The sequence below is a fragment of the Lepidochelys kempii genome, chromosome 1, assembly GCF_965140285.1.
Source record: "Lepidochelys kempii isolate rLepKem1 chromosome 1, rLepKem1.hap1, whole genome shotgun sequence".
NCBI classification, from domain to species: domain Eukaryota; kingdom Metazoa; phylum Chordata; order Testudines; family Cheloniidae; genus Lepidochelys; species Lepidochelys kempii.
In genome coordinates this window covers 246,835,328-246,862,250 of record NC_136380.1, presented here as the reverse complement: position 1 = coordinate 246,862,250, position 26,923 = coordinate 246,835,328, and the positions used below count along the sequence as shown (strand labels likewise).

The window sequence follows — 26,923 nt, the reverse complement described above, 5'->3', positions numbered from 1 at the left end:
AGTCAGCAGAAAAGTTTCTAGATGAGTTTATAATAATTAAATTCAGACTTCCTTGTGACTGGCTGTCTGCAAATCTTTCTCCATCTTGATTTTTGTGCTAAATTTACAAGCTCATAAACACTGAGTAAATAAAACCAGAAATCCCGTTCTGTAAATGCATACACAAACCCTGAAGGAAATGTAAATCACTAGGGTTAGGAGAATTTGAAGTGTGTGTGTGTGTGTGTTCGAAGATGTGCGTGGTTAGGGGTTGAATTAAAATGCTGAGCAAGAAAAAATAAAAATATTAAAAAGGAACACAAAGTTTATGAAGATAGAAAAATGTTTCTAAGAACTGTAGCAAAGGTTTAATATCTGTATTTGGGGCCAGGTGAACAGTTCAGAAAGTTAATGCAACCTGGCTCATATAGAGTGGTTTGCAGTCTCTAAATATATACAAGCCTCTTGTTTGCAAATGTATCATGTTCAGGCCTTGGCCCCGTTATATCTCACAGTCTACTAAGCAATGTCATCCTGGTCAGTTGTTGGATAGGAAAACATCAGGAAGTGCAGCTAGTGATTCAGTAAGAGGCACTTTTCTAAGGGTGTGTCTACATTTCAAACTGGGGGTGAAAATTCCAGCTTGAAGAGATGTACCCATGCTTGCTCTGATCAAGCTAGCATGCTTAAAGATAGAATGTAGCCACCGTGACACAAGAGGTGGAGGGGCTAGCCACCCTACGTACATACACACCTTCAGGGCAGCTAGTCCCTCCTGCTGCCCCCACCCCTGCAGCTACACTCTATTTTTAGTGGGCTCGCTGGATCAGAGCTAGCATGGGTATGTCTCCCCAAGCTGTGAATTACACCCCCTAGTTCAAAGTGTAGACATACCTTAGATCAGCACTGTGCCAATTTCCTAACATCGAGAGCCTTGCTTGTGGAAGGGATGTCTTCTGGATGAGTTGTAAAATAAAGATATTGATCATTCTTAGCTAGATTCCAATGTAATAATCCACCCACCTAAATTCTCCCTGTGCACTTTCAGCTGGCAATATCATCCTTCACTTCCTTTATCAAAAGCTGTTGTACAGTGTTCCTGTTAAATAGTTGTTGCATTTCTGTGTGGGATAAGTGAGGTCTATATATACATAATTGGTATAGTGCCTGGGAGATAGTTATAGATGTAAGGCACTATTACAGAGACATGGAAGTGATTCAATAGTTATGGATCTGTCCAGAATTCCAATCTATTTTCTATCCCCCTCTAACTTTGAATTGCAGGTAGTGATAAGTCTGAAAAATATATATGCTTATAATAGACTAGGAGAAGATTTTAGTTTCCCCTGGAAACTTGAAAACTAAAAGATAAAACATCCATCCAGCTGTGTTTTTAAGTATTATAGCAATGTCTTAAGATACTTGGGTCACCTGTTCCACAACATAGGGAAAACTCATGAATACAAAATTTCACACCTGTGTAGATGTTTCTATGCATGGGACAGCTGCCATGGAAAGAATGCCTAAAAAGTTATAAATGAATCTTCATTATTTTGACTGGATCTCTGCTAGCTGCGTGGCCATTAACATTTTAATTGCCCAGTGATTAAAGTTTTGTTTACTAAGCAGACTTATCCATGGATAAGTCCATATTAGATATATGTAGGCTTGGCAGAATTCAATTTTTATTTTTTATAGTGTTGAGAGATAATATCAATGTTTACGTTTAAACATTTTTAAAAAAAATAATATATTGATTTAAATGTTCACAATTGTGGGAAATTATAGATTTTATTTTTTTTTCTTGATTTTTAATTTTTACATTTGCAGGACTTTACCACCAGGGTGTGGGGGTCAGACAAAGGGGGGAATCAGAAAATAATACATGACAGAAATGGAGATTCAAAAAGTTAAAGCTTTGTAACTGTTAAAACACAAATTGTTAAGATCGTATGTCAAAATATACAATGTAAATATCCTGAAATCAAACTGGAATAAGTTCTCAAAGCAGCATTTTTCTAACTTCGTCTGTCTGTACGTTTTGATTGCTGTTGATGGAAATATTTTTTGTCAGTTGTGTGCGTACGGTGAAATCCAATCCTTCCAAGCCTGGATATATCATAGACGTGGCTCTCTGGTCTGCAGAGGCGTGAGTGCTAACCACACTGTTTGTCAGCACCCCAATAGACTCAGTGGTAGCCTGCAAGGAAACCATGTGACCTACCCTTACAGTTATCCTAGGTGGAGTCTGAGCAACACAAGGGTTGAGTGACTTCCTGACTATATGTGTAGGCTCCGAACAGGGTGATGTGCAGTGATGAGCTGCCAAAATCTTAACAACCGGTTCCCTATAAAAAGTTCTGATGTAAGGGATGTGCCCCAATATGTATTTTTTGTACCAGTAGGGTTACCATACGTCCATATTTTCCCGTCCATATTTTCCTCTCAGACGGCGATTTAAGAACCAAAAAGCCTGACCTGTCGGGGAAAATATGGGTGTGTGTTAACCCTGCCTAAAGTTCTTTTTTAAAAAGATGGGCCTGAACTAGAAATGAGCTCCGTTTCACATGTGTGGGTCCCCGCCACTCCCTGGGGGTGTGCTAGGGTGACCAGATGTCCCGATTTTATAGGGACAATCCCGATTTTGGGGTCTTTTTCTTATATAGGTGCCTATTCCCCCCCCCCCCCCCCGTCCTGATTTTTCACACTTGCTGTCTGGTCACCCTAGAGTGTGCAATGTGTGGGTCCCAGCTACTCCCTGCCCCCTTCATTGAAGCAGGTGTGCAGGGTTACTGCCCTGGGAACTGCAGGGCACCAGTGGACGTGGGGCCAGCTGCAGACAGGGGCGTGGGGCAGGGCTAGCTGGAGGCAGGGGGTGCAGGGCTGGCTGTGGGCAGGGCAGGGGATGCGGAGCTGGCTGGAGACAGGAGGGTGCAGGGTTGGCTGGAGGCAAGGGGGTGTGGGGCTGGCTGGAGACAGGGCAGAGGCTGACTGGAGGCAGGGGCTGGCTGCAGGCAGGGCAGGGGGGTGCAGGGCTGACTGCGGGCAAGGGGTGCGGGGGTGGCTAGAGACGGGCTGGTTGCGGGCAGGGGGTGCAGGGGTGGCTGGAGACAGGGGCTGGCTGCAGGCAGGGCAGGGGGTGCCGGGAGTATGGCTGGGGCTGGCTGCAGGCAGGGCAGGGGGTGGCTGGAGACGGGCTGGCTGCAGGCAGGGCAGAGGGTGCAGTAGGGACTGGTGCGGGCAGGGCGGGGGTGGCTGGAGACAGGGGCTGGCTGCGGGCAGGGCAGGGGGTGCGTGCGGCAGGAGCTGGCTGCAGGCACGGGGTGTGGGGGTGGCTGGAGACAGGGGGTGGCTGGAGACGGGCTGGTGCAGGCAGGGTGCTGGGTGCTCACGGGGAGAGCGGCTCGGAGCAGCAGAACGCAGCCTAGGCCCAGCAGAGCAGCCGGGGACCCACCAGGCAGCAGCGGGAGCCCCAGGGCCAGGGGTTGGGGGAGCAGCAGCAGCACCAGGACTCGTGCCCAGGGCCATGCGGCAGCCCACATGGCTCCCACAGCGCAGCGCCCCCAGCAGCCGGAGGAGGAATTACACCACTTCTCGGCCAGAGTGCATCAAAGCCTCAGTGCCCCCTGCAGGGAAGCGGGTTAACAACCGGTTTTAAAACTGCTTCAAAATTTAACAACCGGTTCGTGTGACCCAGTGTGAACCAGCTCCAGCTCACCACTGGTGACGTGTCCTTTCCCTGTGACAGTATTAGATTCCCAAACTGAGGCTCCTTTCTGATCCTGAATCAGAGAGAAAACGTCTAGGTCATATTATTTGTAGTTGTATTGTCGCAGTGCTTAGGAGCCCCAGTCTTGGACTCAGGATGCCATTGTGGTTGCACTGTACAGACACAGAACAACAAGATGGCCCCTACCCCAAAGAGCTTGTACTCGAAATAAAAGCTTACAACCCAAGTAGTCAATTTCTTTGCCCAGTAGAAAATTGTTCCCTACAATATATTTTCTGCAACAGACTGTACTTTGGTTAAAGCTGATACTGAAATGTCCTTGGCTCCCTTAGTGTGTGCTACTCGCTTAACTCTCTCTTCCCGTTGATTTTTTTTCCAGCCATGCTTTTCCCATCTGCTCAGCGGTTTAAGAGATGGTCATCATCAGCCCTCGTGAACCCGGTGCTGCAGAACTCGCTGGACGATGTGAACATGCTCTTTGAGGTTCAGTATATGGGGGCAATGGGCACCCTTCAGTCTCTATATTGGAATAGTGTCATTGTTTCCCATTCATCACAGCCTCCCCATTTCACCCTATCTCTGAGCTCTGCCCCAGCCTCAAACCTGAATTACTGACCATGTGCAGTCTCTTACGGTTAGTAGCCCACTGTTGGTACCAAACGGAGAGAGACTGGAGACGTATATACTTTTTAAAGTATAAAATATCTCTATTTCAGATTCTAGGTACATGTACATTCAACAAATTAAAATATACCTACATTTGAGAAACTCTCAATTCAAAGTGAACTCCTGATTTAAAACAAACAAACAAAACTTCCCAAGAATTTAAGTCCCCTCAGCCCATAGGTAAGCCTCACATTGGCACCTGGAGTTCAGTAGATGTGACTTCTGTTGGACCAACAGGGAAGGCAAGATCCAGAGCCAATGCCCCCACTGAACATACCCCATTCTCTGCCCCCTAACTGATAACCATATAGTGCCATTTTGATTCCTTGAGCCAAAGCATCAGTGTCAAACGAATCAATGCTTAGTAGCACAGCACCATGCCTGGCAGTGCCAAGGAATCAAAATGAAAAACAAATCTCCCGGGACAGCATGACTATTTCACCTGTACAGAGCAGGCTCAAATCCTCTGTTCGGGTGACATTTGAAATTGATTCTGTTGCTTTGACCCTAGTATAGATTACAAAGCCACTGCATGATTTGCCACAGTTCAGCCTGACTAGATAAGATCCTGAACTATAGAAGGAAGGGTATCGTAGGCCAGTATTAATATGTGTTGGTAAGGCAGTGTAGTGGGCCCAGAACTGGAAGGGCAGGAATTAAGGTGCAGTGGTGGAATTTTAGAGGGCAACTTGAACAGTGTCTTTTTACTCTATCCTGGCTTAGCTCTTTGCTTACATTTTACCAAAGAAAAGAAATAAGAACAAGCTCTAAATTAATGTTTACTCTATATATAGACTCTCAGAGGATAAATAGCTTTCTGTGTTCTGATTTTGTACCAGTTTCTTTTAGCTGAGATTGAAATTGACAAAGGTCTGAGGATCTCCATTAAAGATGAGGAGCTGGCTTCGTTGAGGAAGGCCAAAGAATTTGACACTGTCTGCAATGACATTATCCCCAAAAGCATCACAGAGATTCGTCGGCTGAGTGCCAGGCTGTCTGACTACCCGAGGGAACTAAAGAAAGAAGATTTTGAAAGGACAGTCTTGACCATGGTCTACACAGCCTACAGGGCAGCTCGATCTTCGAAGCACCAGAAGAACTCTTGGGCCGAATCCTTCATCAGTCTCTACAAGGCCCTGAAGCATGACTTGATGTTCTCATACAGCAAAAAGCCATTGCACTGAAGGAGTTTATACACCAAGAATGCAACAAGCTCTGCTGATAAGGGGACACATAGCATGTCCACCACTTTATTCTGTAAACAATTTAAGTCTACGCATAGTTAAGGTTTCAGAGTAGCAGCCGTGTTAGTCTGTATCCATAAAAAGAAAAGGAGTACTTGTGGCACCTTAGAGACTCACAAATTTAAGGATTTAAGTTAAGGATTCTTTATTCTCTAGCTCCCCCTAGTGAGATATTGTTATAGAAACATGTTTAACTGGAAAAACATCTTGTCTGCTTCAGTCCCTGGCATCCATTCTCACATGGGCAAAGAAGAATGTTCTGTTACTGAGGGTGAAGGGAATATATATATTTTTAAAGTTATTCCCAAAGGATGGAGGAAGGGCACGCTCATCTGGCAAGTTTTGGGTGAAGGTTTAGAAACCCATTTCCTGTTTTGGAAAGTAGTAGATATTTCAAAGTCCCATTAAACAAGTCCATCCCTGGTGTAATATCAACAAAGTTAATGGCTTTATGTCTCGGATAATTTGGGCCTGAGCTGTCTTGGGGGTGGAGGGGAGTTTACTCTGCTAACTAGTTTGCAAAGCAAGCTCAGAAGGAGAGTGTGCTGAGGAATCCTACCTTCCTGGCTAGAAAAAAGATAGGAGTTTTGCTGCCACCTAATGGGGTGTAAAAAGAGAGAGAGAGTGAGACACAAGCTCACTATAAAATGAAGACGCTTCCTGGCAGTTAGAGCTTGGAGACTATGGGAAGAGTAAAATCAGCAATATTCTTGTAACTCAAACTAACTGACTCGCTTCCCAGGTATTGGCAACCTATTTTAATCTCTCGTTCACATACATTGGGTTGAGCCAGTTTTTATTCACAAGAATATTTGTTTGTGGAAGGACACACTGTTATTTGTGTGTGCATTCTCCCCAGAAGAGCTCTCACAGCCAGTCTATAAAGGTCCTTCCATTATTTGCACATGGCTCTGAGCCTGCAACTATCTGTCCATGTGGTGTCAACAGCAGGATCAGAGCCTAGATTAATGTAACAATTACACTTTTCAGCTTGTCCCTATAACTCGAAGTGGCTGAACCAATCTCCTGGTTCAGAACATCCCTGATCTTTGTGAAGGGTGTAAAAATCAAGACTTTTATGGATAATTCATGGGCAGAGGAAAGGTATTCATCTGATAAATTATTTGCAATGAACAGTTCAACCTGTTCTAGTGACAATGTCTTAAGGTTTAAAACAGGTTATACTAATGCTGTTTATCTACCTATGTTAGGTATTTCTAACATGTCTCACTATAGTTTCTGAGCACTTCTAAAAAGCTGTTACCCCCTTAATATTTGCACCTGTGCCCTCTCTCACTTACTCTCACGCACTACACTCAGTCTTTCTCTCTTTAATCATCCACTTTACTTAATCTTCTAAACTTTATAAATAGAGACAGGCCCAAACTAAAACCGGCGAGGGAAATAGTTTGGATTTTAAGGGCCAGACTCTGTGTCCCACCCTGCTCCTTTTGTATCACTCAGGCCGTACAAAAAAGAGCAGAAATCTCCTGCAAGTCCCTTATTGTGGGGATATTCCACTAGGTGGATGATTTCCCATTAAATGTGGAGCCAGCAGAGCCACCTCCTACACTTCCCTCTGTGCAGCTTCCACTGCAGACAGGGTGTTGGGGACAGTCTAGGGCAAGCAGGGGGAGTTATCAGAGGACAATATGCTCTGGCAGTCCTCAGCTGGTGTATGGCCACTGTGGGACCTTCACCTGCTGGTGCTGTTTAGAGTAGCTGGTGCTCTTTAGAGTTTTGCAAAGTTATAAACAACTGAAAATAGGGTTTTATAATGGAAAGTGTGAGGCATCTTTAACAACAGGTGTAGCTAATTGTATTTGTGTGTGAAAGAGTATTTAGACACAAAAACACCACAGCTGGCCTACACTTAACACATCTAACAGAAACTTTCCAAATGAAAAGCAATACATACCTTCCACTCCTGTGCCCGGAGCAATGCAACTCATTGCTAGCCAAACTGCCATATGCTACAACCTTTATTAATTAACGCTTCCCCAAAAAGGATGTCAGTCTTCCAGAATGCCCTTTCCCAAACTCCCACCACCACAAGTAGGCCAGCAGATGTCCCACATGTAATGTCTCTTCTGCACCGTTCTGGGAAACCACCCTCACCTATTTCACAAACTTGCGGATTACTCTTTTTTTCCAGAGCGGCATGGAACGGGAGTAGAGGGGAGCGCCCATATATGCCTTATTTCTTAAAAGCAAACACAAACCATCGTTTTTTTCCTTTTTAAAATTACCCTGTTGTATAATTAATTTGCTCACGGAGGGTAATTACCATGAGTGATCACCCTGTTTTTACTCTGTGCTCCTATTCCATTTCCTAGAGTGACATCTGCTGGGAGAGACTGGAACTAGAGCATTCAGGAGCTCCCTCCATAGTCCAGTGGTTCTTCCCTACTGTGACAACAACCAGGACTGAGGCAGTAAGTTTTAAGTATAATTGACTACACAGAGAGGTCTCCCTCACATCAGGTGATATTATAATGCATACAAGGTTCATCTGCCAGTGAGCATCATAAGCCCCTCAGAAAATTATCTGTACAAACATTGCTCAGAACATCCTACCATTCCCCGTGGATTACTGTACTTTACAGATCATCTTTATTTCTTCACTGTTAAATTAAGTCTTCTCAAGTTTGTTTTCCCCTCCCTTTTGGCCCAGTTTCTGTGGATAATGTAACAAAAGAGAAATACTATTGTGTCACTCAGATTGCCCAAGTTTATTTAATACAGAATCATTAATGAAATAATAAAACTATAACCGAGAACTATTTGACTGTTTGGTGTATTTGTTAAAGGAAGTAACTCCACTGAGGATATGTGGCAACTTGCAGATGTAACATGCCTTTATTTCAGGAGCTGATTTGCTATTTAACTACCCTGCAGCATGCTCTCAGTCCCTGGATATCTTTCAATCTGTGGAGCTCCATCCCCACAAAGCATAACTATTAGAGATGGGCAGGAAACGGGATTTCTGTTCAACAGGAAATGTCAACACTTTGAAACTCATTTTCATTTTTAATTGTTTCAAAAAGGTAAACAATATTTCATTTTCATGTTGCATCATTGTATTATAAAATATTAAATATAATATATTGATATAAAATATTAAAATTAACATAATAGCAAAAAATGAAACAAAACTGTTTTTGCCTTATTGAAACTAAACATTTCAACATTACCAAAATGAAATGAATCATCTCAATGTTCTTCCATCAAAAAATGTTGTTGAAATTGACACGTTTCGACCAAATGTTTTGATTTCAATCAAACTGCATTTTCTGATGGAAAATTACTCTGTGGGAAATGTTTCAACCAGCTTTGATAACCACACTGCCAGGACATCAGGATAATTCTGGTGGCTGGATCTCTTTCCCCTTACATTAAGAATAATCAAGTGATTGGCCACACAAGTTTTCAGCAGTCCACAATGTTTCACCAAAAATGGATGTTTGTGGCCTGTTGGCATCAAAGACCCTATTGTTCAGTGCAAGACATTTGGCACTCACAGTTCTCTGGCCGTGCAGAGGCACTCCCCACTCTGGCAAAGGGGAAAGCACTGAGCAAATGGATCAATAGTCCCATGGGGTCTCTCTCATTCCTCCAGGCAGAGGATACAGAGCTATGCATAGGAGCCAGGGTAGAACAGAGAAGGGGATATGGTCCCTCGTTTTGGAAGGAGGGAGGTAAGAGATAAGAAGAAGAGTTCCTTCAGCTAGGAGAGAGGGCAGGGCATGGAGCTCTGTGCAGTGGAGCACTGACTCAGGAGAACCCTCCCAGCACAGTATCTCTCCTAGATTCACTCAGACACATGCACAGATTGTCTGATCTTCCAGGGAGAGAAGTAAGCACTATTGTCATCTTTATTCCCGAGCTCTTTGGTTAAAGCCTGGAATTTTTTGGCTCTCCCTACCTCAATCTCATACCCACTGACTGTGACTTTCACAAAACTCATTGCTTCTCTAGTGCAACAAAGACCCATTGTCCTTAAGATAGTTCTATGCCATACCCTCAGTCATACAAAAACAAACTGTCATGGATTGCAACACTGCTCCTTTGTGGTAGCTTCATGGTCCAGTGGAATTAAAAAACACTTATGGCAACTTCAGATGTCTCCTCCTTAGCACATGGGCCACAGCAGCAAGAAGTGAATATTTCACTGCAGCATCACTTATAATTCTGGATTTACCCCCCAGAAGACTGCTTCTGTAGGCCATATTCTCCACTGTCCTGCATTTTGTGCAGTCGCTTACCTTCTGCCATGTCAGAATGGTGGCTTTTTACATCCACTTTGCATAGGTATCGTTGACAAGATGCAAGGCAATGGAGAACATGACTCTGTGTTTTTAATTCTTGACCAGACTGTGCATAGCTCTCAGATTCCCAGTTCTACAGTGTGGGGTCAATAAGGGATAATAATGACCTCAAAGAGGGGCAAAGGGACAGACTTCATTTTTTCCTCTTACACCCAAATATCCTTTATTTGCCTCCCGTCTCCTTTCATGAGTCCATCTCTCTTCATTGCTGCCACTTTCCCCATCTCTATCCTTCAGCTCCAATTCCCTTATTCACTAGCCTCTCAGACATTAGTGGTAGGGGACTGCAGCTGTGGGAAAATGAGTAATTCCAAGCCTATGGGTGGTAATGGGAGAGCACAGGAGGAGGAATAATTTTTCTTTGCTATTGGTTGGGCTGAGCCAGCCCTTTGGCCTGTGAGCAGGTGCTGACATCCAGCCAGCCCTGCTGCAGCCACCAGTCGAGGTGCACACACAGCTGTCTGGGCTCAGCCTGTACAGCAAAGCTTTTTCTCGGGCTGTCAGCAGGACTGACTGGTGTCCAGGGTGGATGGAGCAGATGTTGGACGATTTGAACCTGTTTTGGAACATGACCCCCCCAAAAAACCTGTATCTACTGTGTGGTTCCCCAGGAAATTCTGGATGCTTGAGATGTACACCCTAATGGATCCCTGCAGCCTATGGATGCAGCAGGCCAGTGGATTCAACATGCCTCTTACATTTCAAGTACTGTCAGCCCATTCCTCAGTAATGATATCAAGCTCAACGCTAAAAGGATGAGCTAATAGAGGTGCTGTTAGGGGGTTTATTCCTTCACCCACTTACTTCCCTGATCCTTCTCGCATGAACAGAGAGCAACAATACCCAAAGTCCAAACAATTAGATGTTTATTGGGGTGAACTTCCAGCAAGCATGATTCCAGTTTTCTTCCTTAGTGTCCCCCTTCCCAGCTCTGACACCACAGAGCCTTACCTGTGTCCCTGTTCCCATCCCCCCCTTAGCAAAACATGATTCCAATTTCCCCACCCCCATTCTCTGTTCCCATTTCCCACCCCCCCACTCACTTCCTGATTGATTGCAGACGATACAGTAAAACTTGAGTTCTGCTTAGCTATACCTTAACCTATCATTTTACTGAAATTTAACTAACCAATCCTAACATATTGTAACATGATTATTTAACCAATTATATCCCACCACCTTAATTAGTTTACACCCAGAAAAAATAATTATACAGCAGACAGGAACAATCACAGAACCAGACAGAGATTATGCAGACAAACAATAGGGAAATGGGGACTACAGTGACAGAACAAACACAGAAATGAGGATTTCACATCCCAGCTATTGGTAAGTGAGTTCTTGCCAGACAGGATGCTATCAAACTAAGTTTCCTTTTACATTTTCTAGGCACTTCCCTTTCTCTGGAGGTGATAGGCACTATCAGGACAGGATTGTGTTCCTAACAGCCCAATAGCACCTTATTTCAATGTGACTAGTTTGGAATGTGAGGATGTAACGGTCGCTTCCCAGCTTATGGCTGCCTCTGCTGTTTAGCCAAAGGCCTTAGCCTAAGAACAGGCCTCAGACTGTCACAGTAAAAGAAGGCTCTTACACCAGCAGACAGTGATTTTGATTCTTTCTTTTATATCTCTATAACTAGCCAAGTGATAAGAATACACCTAAATTCTTAGAGTATAGGCCTTTACAGACAGGCCTGAATATCTGTAGCCTAACAGGTGCTCCTGATGCTAAGCCATTAGAACCCTGTGGCTGGGGAGCATTAGGTTCTGAATTTCCATCTAATTTCCATGGAGTCTGGCTGATGTTAGTGTGGCACAGATTGCAGCACATCCCTTATAAATTAATAGCCCCCATGATGAAGCAACAATGATCATGAAAGAGAAAGTATGTTCTACAGAAAACAATGTTTGTTTTTTTATCAGCAGGTCCTAGGCCTTGAAATAATCACACTGTTCAGCAACTAAAAAAAGGCCTTTCTTTGTGAGAGGAGGTTGTTTGTCTTCTCAAGCATCCTGATTGGCTTTTGGATGGTGGGCGGAGGCTCTACCATTTTCCATCCTCCTTACTGGCGAATTATAGTTGGACGAGCCTTTTTAACAAGTTTTTTTTTATCTTGAGACCGAGGATAATCTTTTCAAGAACTGCTGCCCTGCGAATTCCAGGCTGAAGAAAAAGTAGGGGAAAGGTAAATTCAAAGTCAAAAAGAAAATTATAAAGAAGAAATCTGAACAAAGCACATCATTAAAAGCAGGAAGACTTTAAGAAAGACTACTACATCTTTCCTTCAGTAATTTAAACTGTAAACTGTTGCTACTAACAATTTCCCAGGAAGAAAAGAAATCCAGTGTTGGAAAACTCAGGCTATAGTATTACTGAAGAGAGGCTTTAGAGCATACTGTGGGTGGCTATGAAGGTATCAGATTTGGTCTACCAAAAGCAAGACTTACACCACTGAAAACCAGATGATGGAAGGAACAGAGGCTTTATAAAACAGGGATGAGAAGGCAATGCAGCAACTTCCCTGATTCTGAATAAAAACACCAATACCGAAAAAGACCACTATGTTCCAGCTTGCAAACCTCTGTAAGTTATGGTGTGACAATCATAAGGATATGCTAGTAAGTCCTACATAAACCTGATAAAAAGGTTAGCAAATTTGATAGCGTTTCTTTAAAATATAACAGAAAAAAAAGAATAAATATATTAACAAAGAAATTTTAGGGGCAGGAAGGTGGGGAAAGGAGTTGACACAGTACAGTCAGAACCCTTTCGGAGACATCAGGGCAAAGCTGAAGAAGGACCTGGAGCTGAAGTAGAAACATCTGAGGAAAACAAGGACAAATCCAAGGAGGAGAGCCACCAGGAAGTGAAGCATTATGGCACTGGTGAAGGAGCTCCTCAGGGCCAGAAACCTGCTGCTGGTTGTGCTCATTCCACTTCTGCTGCTTCCTCTGCCACTTTTATACCCCACTAGTGTAAGTACATTATTGTTTCCTTTTTAATAAAGCTTATGGAACAGCTGGGCAAAGAGAGTGATGGTGAGTTGCAGGGTAACCATCCTAAGCAGGTGTGCTGCAGGAAAATGGGGGGCAGGAGGGACTTTAGAGAGCAATTATTCCTACAGGGCAATGAGCTGATGATGCCCCTTTGTAGAACTTAGAAATATGATTTATTTAGAAGCAAGAGTAGTAGTCTCCCTAGCAACCAAATATGATGTCACAAGCAGAGGTGGGGAATCAGCACTGAAGCTGAAAAAGTTCCTGTTTTCAGGAAAATGCATCAAATATGTTTTTTTTTTAAAGTGTGACAAAAATACAGACTATATATGGCATTATCTTTAACAAGCATTCATTTAAAAATTTTATCAGGTGTCATAAGGCTAGTAATGACAGCAGGTTGTCTGGGGACTTTCAAATTAGACTGAGTTTTTATAGGACAGCTGTAAAGAATGGAGCCAGGATTCAGTGATAGAAATGTAGGAACATACACAGCATTTGCTATTGCATGTCAGACCTTGGTTTCTCTAGTCCAGTATTGCACTTCTGGCAGTAGCTAAGTGTTGAAGTCTCAGAGAAAGGCACAACAGCACAAAATGGAGGAATTGTGGTTGGGGGCTGAGAAATCTGGTTTTCATTCCTGACACTGGCCAGGGACTTCCTGTCCTTGGCCTAGTCATTTTAACTCTCTGTGCCTGTGTTTCCCCATTTGTAAAATGGAGGATAATAACGCTTCTCTACCTCATAGGGATGTTGAGGCTTAATTAGTTAATGTTTGTGAGGTATTCAAAAATCTATGGTGGTGATCCCCATATAGATACCTATAAATAAATATACAACTGGCCAGTGGTGTGGTACCTTACTTTGGGAGCAAAATTCCTTCCTGACTCCTGCTAATGACCAACTCAAACTCTCCTGCTTCAGTGAGGATATATATTACCATAGGCGTAAATAGAAATATTATTAATAGCCATAAAATTATCCATCCCTTTTTGGAATATAGCCATAGGGTTTGATGGGAAAAACAATCAGGATTCACAGAATGGGACTGTTCCAACACCAGAGAGTTTTGCGTTGGACTTTGCAGTAACTTTTATTGCTCCAGACTTCATGGCAGAATACTAATAAACTTAGCTGACAGGATACTACTCAAGTATTTTAATGTCGTTTTTATTTCTTGCTCTCCACTGATTATAATTCCTCCTTAAAAATCGAAGATTAAATGAACCCTTAACTGATTTTGTCCTGTTCCATTAATCAATTATACTATTTTTCTGTCTTTCTCATGAAAATTGAAGTTAACACAGGATTTATGTTTCTACTAGCTGCCAGTTCCATTGACAGTATCAGTCCAACACTGGGAATAACATTTGGTTATATGAATTACACCCCCCCACCTCATGCTGCCAGACCCACTGCCACACTGAATCCATTCACTCACACATAGGCCTTCCTCTCCAAGAGAAGCAAGCAGTGCTGGGTGCAGTAAACAGACAACATAATGTGCCGGGGGACAGACTAGGATTCAAAGAACATGGCAAAAGATTGTGTACTTTGGTTCATATTAGTCTTATTTGAATTAAAAAGAGGAAGCATATAGGGTGATGGAAAAAGCACAGGAATGAGGATCGAGATCAGGTTTTCATTCCTGCCACTGAATCACTGTATGATCTTGGGTAAGTCCAAGATTTTCAAAAGTCTCTTGAATTTGGGTACCCGACTTGAAAGGGACCTGGCTTTCAGCAAGTGCTGCGCACCCACCCTTTGACAATCAGACCTTTTCAAGCTCTTTCAAGTTGGACACTCAAAAAATCGCATCTCCCCCCAAAAAAATCTTACCTTGTTTTCCCCATCTACATAACTGGTAAATGCCTTCCTACCTCATAGGGTTGGTGGGAGGCTACTTCATTCATGCTTTAAGATCCTAAAATGGCAGATTCTACAATGACGAAAAATTTAATCATTATCTTTAGTCAGGGATTGTAACATGGCTGCCTACAGTCCTGCCTTTCTTCTGCCACAGGGCTAATTGAGATGGCGTTGGTAGAAGTAGAGTCATTTCACCAAAGCCTTTCTATATATATATCCCACGCCATGGCCTTCTGCTTCCCTACTCCCTGGTCCAGGCCCCTCTGCAGCTGTGGATTTTGTAGCCCCTTTAGGCTGTGTGAGGAGAAGGGAGGGGGTGGAAACAGCTAACACTTCACTAGACACAACCTCGCTTCAATACTTAGCCACTCTGGTTACCAATGAATAAATAAATAAATAAATAAAAGTTAAATAGAAGAGATTAGCATGGTTTCGCATAGAAACAAGCCGTCTTAAAGCACTTGCAGAATAAATAGCCCAAGCTGCTACAGAAGCTGATTAAGTCTTTAGCAGAGATTATCATACAGCGGTTATTGTGGACACTTTTCTCCCCAAGCACTTACAGCTAAGTTTTCTTCCTTTTCAAAATGGACTTTATTCTGTTTTTGTTTGGAAATTGAGGAGACACTTGTTCTTAGGGAGCAAAAAGCATCAGTGCCCATCCTCTCTCTCTCTCTCGTAACAGATTCAACTTTTCCTCCAGCCCACGTAAACTGTGTGCGACCTCATTTTTACTATTATACGTTATTTACCTCACCAAAAAAGGGTTAGAGAAAGTGTGCAGATGTTTTGGTCCCAGGATAGTAGAGAGATATGGTGGGTGAGGTAATATCTTTTATTGGACCAACTTTTGTTGGTGAGAGAGGCAAGCTTTCAAGCCACACAGAGCTCTGCTTCATGTATGTATTAAAAAATATCACATACTTTTGAAAGGGGAAGTAGTTTAGGATCAACATATTATCTGATTCAAATTATTTTTGGCAAAGAATATCCTTAAGATTTTACATATTTACTGTAAGCAAAGTAAAACACTCTTCGTTCCACCAAGATTCTTTTTTCAAATGGTCACTCTTTCTCATGTAGGACCTACCCAAACTCAGTGCTTTTGTTCTGCAGCAGAACTTAACTAATAAACATTACAGAAATGTGTTAAATGGCTCCCGGAGGCTCTGAGTGCAGGTTCATGCACTGTATCCTATCTAAGTCTATATTGCTCTTGTTGTCAATGATGGGGCTGCACTAACTAGGGAGTAAACAAATAGAGTTGTGTTAATTTCATGGCCTCTGACAAACGTATGGAGAGATCCACTGTATGTTAAATGGGAAGGGAGAAAATTGTCAGCAGAATTTTTTTTCAGGCTTCTAAATAAGCAACAGAGAGAAAAATAAAGAAACCTGTAAAAATGTGCTTAGTGTTTAATTTAAGTATCTTGTACTACTTTTTCCTTGTCACCATCCTTTTGTATGTTTGTCCAACATTTGGACTCCTGTCACTGCCATGTCACAGGTGAGAATCAATAGCAACATGCAGAACAGCCTGGGCACTTGATTTATGACTTGACTTGATTTATGACACTTTTTCCCAGGCTGCAATTCTGCCCTCACTAAATCAAGAGGCCTAATCCAAATGTAAGGGGACTGTTGCCACCTTACTAACATTCAGTGGGGGTGTTTTGGTTGGCTAGCTCCCAGTACTAAAAGGGGAAGGATCTATGGGAAACCAGGACCCTGAGAAGGAGGCCTGGGACTTACAAAGAAGAGACTGTGAACTGCCCTGACATTCCAGAGACACTGTTTGTGATGTTCCCACCCACAGAGCGGGTTGATGTGTTTCCTTTAACCTTTCTCTTTTTCACTTATTCTTTTTAAAATTAATTGTTGATTAAATAACTTGCATTTGCTTTAACTTGTATTTAATGGTCAGTGGGTCAGAGAAGTGCCCGGTGCAGAGAGAGTACCCCGGAGTGGGGACACCCTAGCCCCTGTCCTAGGTGACCACAGCAGGGTTGGGGGTCGAGCCCTCCAGTAATCCTGGGCCCAGCCTTGTTGGGGTTACGAGGACTCTGCCAGACAGGAGAGTGGAAGGGGAGTCCTCAAGGACAGAGAGGCCACTGGGTAAAGGAAGTGGGAGCGAGGACTCAGATTCTTTCGCTAGCCCACTTCACTGGGGTAGTGCAGAAGCCAGGAAAGTTCCCCACAATAGTGGGACTATTTCCCTGCTTACACAAAGCACATTGAAGTCACTGGAAGTCTTTTCATCCGGGCTTTTGTGAGCTTTTCAATGAGACTGTGTCAAAGGGTGACTGGTCTTTTAAGGGATTCTGGGTCTAGCCCCAACTATGACACACTTAGCTCACTTCCCTAGGTGGAGAAAAATCAGCAGTCCGATGACAGGCAAGTGGTGTGGCTCAAATCATGCCTTGTGTGGGTGGTGATAAAAACAGAAGTCTCTGAAGAACCAGAAGAATTGAGGCACTGAGCAGCAGTGCTAGAACCTGCCTGCTGGTGGGTTGGTGAAGATGACTTGAACCATTGCAGGAGGGCTTAACAAGAAAGTCCCTTAACAAGGGAGAAGCACTGCGTAGCCCCACAAAGGAGGGCTGTGGAATTCTTTAACCAGGAAGAAGGATTTGAACCTGAGAGACCAAAGGAAACTATATTTATAAAGACTCAATAAACTGGACACCAGGAAGGGGAATATGACTTCAGGATGTGAACAAGTTAGTTGGGAGAAGCAAGAGGGAGATGAGGGTGATATTAGGGTTGCCACTTCTGAGGTAACAAAAAACGGGACATCTAGGATGAGCCTGAGCCCATGAAACTGGACAGCTGGCAGTGAGTACTGAGCACCATCCAGCTTTCCCAGGACAGCTAACTCAAGAAAAGGATGATCCTGGGAAAACCTGGACAGGTAAATCCTATATATGATGGAAACCACTTCAAGCCAGGGGGTGTGGCAGCACCCCCAATACTCCTAATTCCAGCAACTATGATGGCAACCCTAGATGGCATGCCTACATCACCATGTTGTGCCAGGAGGGGAATGCTGCAGGGATGGAGCCAAGCACACACAGACTATGAATGAGATCCTACTCCTGGGTGTCTCTTGAAAATTGACTATAAAGTCTAAAAGTATTTGGTGATGTGGCTGACAAGCCATTGACTTCTAGGTTAATGTCATTAAATTGATTAACCATGTGACTCTGGCCTAGACTACATTTAGCTTGTCTCCATAGATTACAGAAAGTGGATTAATTCTCTGCACTACACAACCTGTGTTCTATCAGTTTACTCTTCATTTTGTGTAGCATTAAGAGGTTACACAGCTTTTTAAATATAAGATTTTGAAGGCAATCAAGAATTTATTTTTATTGTGTGATCACTTCAAATTCATAAACATGTACATCAAATAATTCAAATGTATGTTTCCATGTGGTTTGTAGATTTGGACCTTATCAGTCATGTTTTAGTTTTGAAAAGAGAAACAAGCAAGATGATTGCCATGTGAATAAGGATACCTTCCATCTCTCTAAATAGCTAATAATGGCAGTGAGCCATATCCCAGGTGCATACTTCATTAAATTCAATGGAAATTTGTCTGACTTTGGCACAGTCTAAAAAAGAAAATTTCAGGCTAGCTCCAATCTCTAAACTTTTCACTATATTATGTTAAAGAATATATGTTATGAATGGCATAAACTGTATGTTGCCCTTCCTTCACTCCCAGATATCCCCACTCCCACCTCTGCATCTTCATTCTTTTTTCTAAAGTTAATCCTAGGTTTCCTGCCGCTTTGCTGACCTTCCGAATTTTAAGAAACAAAAGTAACAAATGGCTCAGCGTAAAACTACAACACCAGGAAATGTAGAGTTAAGGATGTCACCCTCTGTGACTTACTTTGTGGCCTCATGCCAAGAGTTTGAGATCCATGTGTGGGGAGAGAGAGAGAGAGAGAGAGCGCTTCTGAGATCACGCTCTGTTTTTCTGAAATTCCAACACGAGTGTGTATGTGTGTGTCAGATTCTGAGATCAGTGAGTATGTCGCAAAAAGGGGTGGTCAAGTCAGTGTTTGGGGACCTTCATGATGGCTAGCTCTAGCCAAAACTATCACTGTCATGAGCTACAAACTCACACTCAAAAATTAAAACTGAAATTTGTGATGTGTAGAGATATCAAGGAAAAGGAAAAACCACACCATCCCTTAATCTTACAGAATTCATTGCTGTCCAAGGTTCTGGGGTAAACAGAATTGGCAACAATTTGATTAGTGTACATTTCTAGCAATGGAGATAGCTGGTGTAACACCATGTCAGTACCTTTTCTAGGCAACCCGGATAATTTACCGCACACTTCCAGCTTATTTTTCAAACAGACGTGTCTCTCCACTCTCTATGACATTCAGCAGAGCTCACCTGCATCTCAGTGAGTTATGCTTAGAGTTCTTGGAATATTTCCTGCTAACAGCTAAACAAATTTAGTCCCTTTTTCTGTTCATGAATTCTCTTCAAGCAGATGTCAGTTTTCACAAATTGGGGATCCTTAGCTGGTGTAAATTGACAGCTCTGTGGAAGTTAAAGAGCTATTATCATTTACAGCAGCTAAGAATCTTACCATTGTTCATTACTGAAAAATATTCATTGGATGGTTTGTATGAAAATATTTCACCATATAGATTTTTGACAAAATAATCACAGAATGTTGCTTTGAGTGTTCACTACTCATAATTTCCTGTTTGAGCTGTGTGATTTGTTTCTTCTCCTGGACTAGATGATTCCCAAAACAACAAAGAGTTTTCAGGAAGCCAGGTGAACTCTTCTAGCATGAATTCTTGTGAAACTGACGGGTATTTCTAACACTTACCTTTTCCACCAGTGAATTATTGTGTACAAAAATTATTGCAGAAAAAGAAACAGAAAGCAAACCACAGGGGACTTGAATACCCTTTAAATTAATTACTTTTTGTTCAAATCAATGTTTGTGAATATCTGTTGACAGTACTCCCTGGGCTCTAGTTATGATCCACATTCAACTGTTTCTTTTCTGTAGCTCAGCATAAAATTCCGTCCAGAACTCAACCCAAAGAAAATGTTTACGCAGATTAGTATCTGTCATTGCTTCTATTTGTTTAGAAATGTCCACCAGCTCTTATTCAGCTGCCTAGGTTTAAATTAGCTGTCATTGGCCTGGCTTTCACCCTTATTTCTGAAATGTGGCATTAAACGTTCACAGTTCAAATAACAAAGAGCATTAAAGTAACTGAAATATAAATAGTAAAAACAACAATTTAATTGAATAATATAAAGTCCCCATAATGTGGTACGGTGTAATCTAGTCACCTCTGGCTGGGCCCTCTCTGCATTTGCAAAGGCTGATGCAGCAGAGGTGATTTCAGCGATGTCTAACCTCAGTGATTTCTCTCCACAGGAAGCCTCATGTGCCTACGTACTGATAGTGACAGCTGTGTACTGGGTCTCAGAAGCGGTACCGCTCGGAGCTGCAGCCCTAGTTCCTGCTTTCCTCTATCCACTCTTTGGAGTCATGAAGTCCAGTGAGGTAGCTCAAAGTGTACTTTTGAATCACTTCTTCTTACTCTGTTAATCATTTGCAACAAACAATTCTTAGGAAAGCAACAGGGATAACAGGGCAGCTAAGTGCCCTAAATATGTAAAAAGTAGGCCAACCATCAGTTTATAAAAGGAACATAGTATGACATTCCAGGGTGCAATCTAGACTGATGCGGGGTGTGTCACCCCTGCCCTGCAACCTTGGGTGTCAGGCAATGCTGCTGTAGCTTCCAACTTGGATCACTCACAATTAGCCTGCCAGCATGCAGGTCACACCCAGAGTGTCTTTGTATAGCCACAGCCCTGGTCCATCAGCTCTGACCCCAGCAGCCTGTCAGCAGAGACCAGCCAAACCCTGGCTTCCACCAGCCTTGGTTACTATTTTCAAAGTGACCCCAATATACTCCCAGTCCTGAATTTTCCCCCAAAACACGTGTTCTGCACTGTCCAGCCCTCTCCTGGACAGTCCAGATATATTAAGTCTGTTGCCCCTCAAAGGAGATCCATACACAACAGTTCCCTACCTTAAATGAAGTTACCCAAACAATTCACATCACTGGATTAGTTTTAATTAAAGAATAAAACAAGTTTATTTAACTATAAAAATAGATTTTAAGTGAGTACAAGTGATAAGGCATTAAAGTTAGAAAAGGTTACAATAAAAATAAAGATAAAATGGTTTCTGAACTTAAGAAACTAGACTTGGTTCAAGGTGAAGTTCTTACATGTTTTCAATACATTGCTGACTAAACTCTTAGGCGAGGATCTGTTCCCAATGTCGATAGGCTGTTTCTTTTGTCTTCTTATGTGGCAAAGAGAGATGGATAGGGAGAGAGAACGTGGGGTGCGTTTCCCCCTCACTTTTATAGTTCAGTCACCCTTTGAAATGCATTTCCTGAGAGTGACCCCTAGATAAAGTTCTTTTCAGCTGAGAGCCAGGAGACATGGAGTCTGGTAGGGAGGAAGAGTTTTTTTGCTGCTGTTTGCTAAGGTGCAAACCTATTTGCTCCTGCCCTTTTCCTTGCCAAAGAATGGTGACTTGATAGATTTTGGCCCATCAGCTTTGATGACACCTGGCTGTGGGTTCAATTTTTACTTTGTCTTTGAGAAATAGGTTTACCCACTTCCCAGACTTGTCTGATTAAACATACTTCAGTCATGATTTCATCTGATGTTCATAATTGTGCATATAATGTTGTTACATACATTTGATCATGAAATTATTGACCAGCAAGTTATTAGTTTTCAAATGATACCTGATGAGGCATATTTTATACAAATATTATTACAACAGTGTATAGCAGGAGTGGCCAAACCACAGCTTGTGAGCCACATGCGACTCTTTTACAGTTAAAGTGTGGCTCGTGGAGCGCCCCGCCCCCCATTCTCCGACTACCAGACTGTTTGGGGGAACTCGGGGCTTTTGCCCTGTAGTCGGGCATCTGCGCAGCAGGGAGCGGGGTCTCGGGGCTTCAGCCTCACGGGAAGCACCTACCAGGGCTTGGGGCTTCAGCTAGAGTGGGGCTGAGACCTCGAGCCCTGGCAGGCAAGACCCCCTAACCCCAAGAACCCCCCTAACCCCATAGGGCAGAAGCCCCTAGCCACACCACCCTGCCGCAGGGTTGAAGCCCCGAGCCCCAGCAGGCACGCCCCGGCTCTTGAACTTCTGAAGATTGTCATATGCAGCTTGGAGTGTCAATACATTTGGCCAACCCTGGTATATAGGGTGTGAATACAGGGGTGCATTCCATCACACATAGAAATATAGAAATGGCCAGATTGAATCAGATGATTGGTCCATCTAGTCCAGTGTTCTATCACCAACGGTTCTCAGTACCAGCTGCTTCAGAGGAAGGCGGAAGAAACCTTGCAGCAGGTAACTATGGAATAACTCTTTCCCAAGGAAAATTTCCTCCTGAACCCCAATACTTAGAGGCTGTCTGATCCCTGAAGCAGGAGAATAGGCATGACGGATATTAATATTTACTATTATAACAATTCTTATCAATATACATGTCTGATCTGTTTTACAAATGCAGCTAGGCTCGACCTCAGTGACTGATATTTTGTTCCAATGAGATCCACAAGCTAAATGTATGCCGTGAGAAAAAAAGTATTCCCTTGGATCAATTTTGAATTTTCTTCCTTTAATTTTTTTTAGTTCTCTTGAATTATGGTACTGGGGACTTCCATTTATACTATCTACATTCTTTGTAAGGTTTTTCTTTTGCTCTTGTTCTCAGTATGAAGGTCACAGTCAGCTTATTAGAGCAGGAAACCCAGGGCTTGTCTACATGACCAATGTGTATAGAAGCAAGGGAGTCATCCCCCTCACTCGTAGTGTAGATGGAACCTAAATGTAATACAAGGCCTGAATGTAAACTGGTTCAGTGAAGTGTACAGACAGCCTGAAACTGCTCTGTAAGGTGTGAAGTGCCCTGGCGATCAGCAGTGAAATGGTTAACCGTGTTGACATGGAAAATTACATAATTAGATTCCAAGGTTATATTTTACACTCGTTACACAAGCTCAGACTGCCTCTTACTCCTTCCCAAGTGCCAAAACCCCAGCTCTACCCTATGCAACTGCAAGACCCTTCATTTTCCTCTGGCTTCAAAACAGTTACACATTTTCAGTACAAAATTCTGCAGCATGCCGAAAATTGTAAATGTATGGGCAGCGTGCTACAAATTGAATGTAATATTTAATTCAAATTAAATAACCACAGGAATATTCAACAGACTGCTTTATTCATTTATCAAAAATAAAATGAAAACTTAAATGAAAATAAAAATACATAATTGAAGCTGTTGCAAAATTTCCAATGTGCTGCACTGGAGTGACACAGAATACAGGCTCTTGCCACACTATTTACGCCAAATATCACTCACAGGGCCATATGCGGGTGTGTGTGTTATATTCATTTGTTTCTCAAAAATACTGTGAAAGGGATAAAGGGAAACAATTGAGTCTTTGTGCTGCTAGCTCGATAGATTCCTTTCATTCAGTCTAAGAACTTTTTTATTAAAAAGACGCTGGACTGGGTGCTAGGGGGAAAAAACATTAATGAGGCAGAAAGGAGCAAAAGAAAGTCAAAGAGGTGATATTTAAAAGTTTTTGGCAAACACTTAACCATGATGGCCAAGTCCTTTTTTGTCATCATGGGAATTTATTAAATAAATAAAAATAAATATATAATTTTTAATAACTTAGGATAGCACTTTTCATGAGCAAATCTCTACAAAAGAGAGCAAGTATCATTATAATGAGATAATCACAGATGCGGTGTACAGAGATTAAGGACAATGAGGAAAATCTTGACCCCCCCCACATTGAAATCAAAGGCTGGACTCCCACTGATTTCAATGCAGCCAGGATTTAACCCAGTGTTTTCAAACCTTAACCCTACATTTAGTTAAATACATAGTTGGGCGTCGGGTTAAATGTTTGCCTACTCTTTTAAATATCACTTCTTTGGGATCATTTCCACAAAGAAAAAAGTGTGGTAGCTGATATGTGATTGCTAAAGCATTTTAAAATCCCAGTGTAGACAGGGAAAGTTGTAGTATTAACTGTTAGCTGGTCCTTGTAAACCCTTTCCTGTGAATCCTTCACCTCAACTAGCTCACGTGTTAAAACTACAATTTGCTCTGTCTGCATTAGCAATCACATTTTAAAAAGACACCCTTTGTTCTAGGGTAGAAGAGTCTTTGGACTTTCCTCAACTAGCAGCAGGAGTTGCACTTGCACATCGCATCTGAAACCCACCTATTTACATGTTGAAATAGGAATTTAGAGGCCTAACTTCAGGTAACTAATTTTGAAAATTTAGACTTTAGGGACTTAACACAGCAAATCTCTGGCTGAGTCAGGAATAGTGCCAAGGCATCCTTCCTTTCATTTTTTTAAATTATGGAGCGGCAGGGTGGTCCAGTGGTTAGGGTACTAGTTTGGAGCTCTGGAGACCTAGGTTCAGTTTCCTACTCTGCCACAGGCTTCCTTTGTGACCTTTCAGGGAGAAATGTGGCCACAATTTGACTCTAAATATCTTATCCAGGGTCACTGAGAGAGTCTGTGTTAGAGCAAAAAGAAAAGGAGGACTTGTGGCATCTTAGAGACTAACAAATTTATTTGGGCATAAGCTTTCGTAAGCTACAGCTCAGCTCACGAAAGCTTATGCTCAAATAAATTTGTTAGTCTCTAAGGTGCCACAAGTCCTCGTGTTCTTTTTGTAGATACAGACTAACACGGCTTCTACTCTGAAACCTGTGTTAGAGCAGCGGGTTGATGTTTATTATACAGGCACTGGTAGTGAATCCATAGTTAATTTTTCATGGAGATTTGCTATGAAATCATGATTAAATCCTGTTCTGTTTTACATTTTGGTGATGGAAATTTGTCCCGAAATTTCCAGAAAATTCTTCAAAAAGCAATGACATTTTCTGTGTATTTTTTAAAATAAAATAGCTGCTGATTTTTGTGCTCTCTCTCTCTCTCACACACACACACACACACATGCATACATGTGCATGATCAGCGACCATTACGCACTGACATTTCAATGGGTAGAGTCAACATGTCTCTGGGGGGTTTTCTGTGGTTGCATTTTAGGCCTGGCTTTCCTTATGATTAAACAGAATTAAGTGGGTGGCAGTAAAATCCCCAGGTTGAATACGCACTTCAGAAGCTGCCATCCTTATACCTATGGTGGGAATCAGTAGATGTTTCAGTTTGGGTCTAATCAGAACATTTAACACTTTACAAAGCAAACCCTGTTCACAGAAGTAAGAGAGAATCACATGACTTCTCTCAACTTCTCTCAGTCTCTCCAAAATTGAGAAACCTCGTGACAGGTGGCATGAGACATATTTTAATTTATAAACACCAGAAGAAAGGGAATTAAGATATGGTATTTTGACTCATAAGTTCTCCAGTTCCTCCACCTTGCCAGCATGCTCTCGGCTTGGAAACATAAGTGTCCATAACATAACATAAATATAAGTGTCTTCACCTTCCCAGCATGCTCTCTGCAAGTAACTTTCACTCTGTGATTGCTTATCTCCCGCTTGCCTTTCCTGCAGGTGGCTGCAGAGTATTTCAAGAACACAACTTTGCTCCTCATGGGGGTGATTTGTGTGGCAGCTTCTGTTGAAAAGTGGAACCTACACAAGCGGATTGCCTTGCGTATGGTCATGATGGCTGGAGCGAAACCAGGCATGTGAGTGAATCCTCTGCCTTAGAGCATCAAAGGATACAGGCATCAAGTTTAAAAATAAATGAGCAAATATTAATTAAATCTAGCCCTATATGCTTTTCAAAAGCAAATGATGTCATTACCCATAATGCACTGTACTTTTCCAATCAGGTACTCTAAGTCAATCGTTGATGATCTTTTCATGGGCTGAAAGTTTATGAATTTTCCTGTTCTCTCTCTCTCTGCCTCTTCTTTTTGCTTTCTATCCCTTCACCAGTATTCTCTGTTCACTGTGCTCTCACACTTGTTTGGTTCTTGTCTCCTCTGTTTGTTCCTTGCCTGTTGTTTAATGTGTACAAAATACTCATGATGAAATGCAGAATTTCCTGTTTTCATGTTATAATGAATTTGTTGTCAGGGCATAGGTGGGACTTAAATGAGGCATTGTATTGTGCTGGCCCCTGCACTGGGGTGAATTTCAACTTGATGCAATATAATATATTTGTAACTAAAGAGAACAAATAATAAATAACAATTAATTAATAAAAATATTAGAAAAGGGGATCACATGAAAAGTTGTAAAAGTGCCCCAAGAGGGCTGTTCTCTCCTGTGTTCTAGGTTACTTCTCTGCTTTATGTGCTGTACAACTATTTTATCCATGTGGCTTTCCAATACCTCCACCACAGCCATGGTGATGCCAATTGTGGAAGCCGTGCTACAAGAATTAGTGAATGCTGAGGAGGAATGTGAGGTCATCGGTACTGCAGGCAACACCATTTCTGAAGAGAGGGAGCCAATAGGTATAGGATCATATCAGTAATTTTCCTTTCACTTTTAGATATTTAAGGCCGAATCCAGCTCCTGTAAGTCGGCATAGATCCATGGAAGTCAGTGGAGCAATGTGATTTACACCACCTGAGGATTTGGCCCATATTATTTATTTTCATTTATTTTATACAGCAATGTTTATTTTATAGCCTCAGGGGTGCCTGGCAGGTGAAGTGGAGTTGGGAGCCTGTGTAGGCTGAAGGGAAGCTGAGTTGAGGACCTCACTACAGGACAGATTTAAATTGTAGCTTATGCACAAGATTTCAGTGAGTTCTAACTATATGGAAAGTTTGAAGGGTCTGTTGTTTGGGTTCCCTAACTCTGCATTTCCATATCTTCACATGTTTGGATTTCTTTTATGCTTAAACTGTGAATTTCCAGGGTTGAAAACTCTCAACATAGTTTTTGTCTAGGAATTTCCTTGGGTTTTTTTAAGTGAAAATGTTCATACATGAACAACACTAAACAAGAAACTCATAGAGAATGTTCTCATGTGATATATCTATTGATTTCAATATAT

The 26,923-nt window shown here is 42.3% G+C and overlaps 2 protein-coding genes across 4 annotated transcripts in view; both read left to right on the top strand.

Moving 5' to 3' along the window:
- The window catches only part of FAM180A (family with sequence similarity 180 member A), a 33,267-nt gene extending 24,640 nt beyond the window's left edge, over positions 1 to 8,627 (top strand). Inside the window, exons 2-4 of one of the 2 annotated variants that reach the window (XR_012157063.2) lie at positions 4,089 to 4,192; positions 5,215 to 8,054; positions 8,488 to 8,627. Coding sequence is in view for 1 of the 2 variants with exons in the window: in XM_073329981.2 (XP_073186082.1) it covers positions 4,089 to 4,192; positions 5,215 to 5,559 (449 nt within the window). In the remaining variant the exon portion in view is untranslated. Of the gene's footprint in view, positions 1 to 4,088; positions 4,193 to 5,214; positions 8,390 to 8,487 lie in introns of those variants that run through there. The other variant, XM_073329981.2, reaches the window with a different exon arrangement.
- Positions 8,628 to 11,940: 3,313 nt separating this feature from the next.
- SLC13A4 (solute carrier family 13 member 4) overlaps positions 11,941 to 26,923 on the top strand; it is a 38,060-nt gene continuing 23,077 nt past the window's right edge. For both annotated transcript variants that reach the window (XM_073322025.1, XM_073322035.1), the window contains exons 1-4: positions 11,941 to 12,925; positions 20,241 to 20,369; positions 25,462 to 25,598; positions 26,194 to 26,375. In XM_073322025.1, coding sequence (XP_073178126.1) covers positions 12,827 to 12,925; positions 20,241 to 20,369; positions 25,462 to 25,598; positions 26,194 to 26,375 — 547 coding nt within the window. In that variant the 5' untranslated portion in view covers positions 11,941 to 12,826. The remainder of the gene's footprint in view (positions 12,926 to 20,240; positions 20,370 to 25,461; positions 25,599 to 26,193; positions 26,376 to 26,923) is intronic.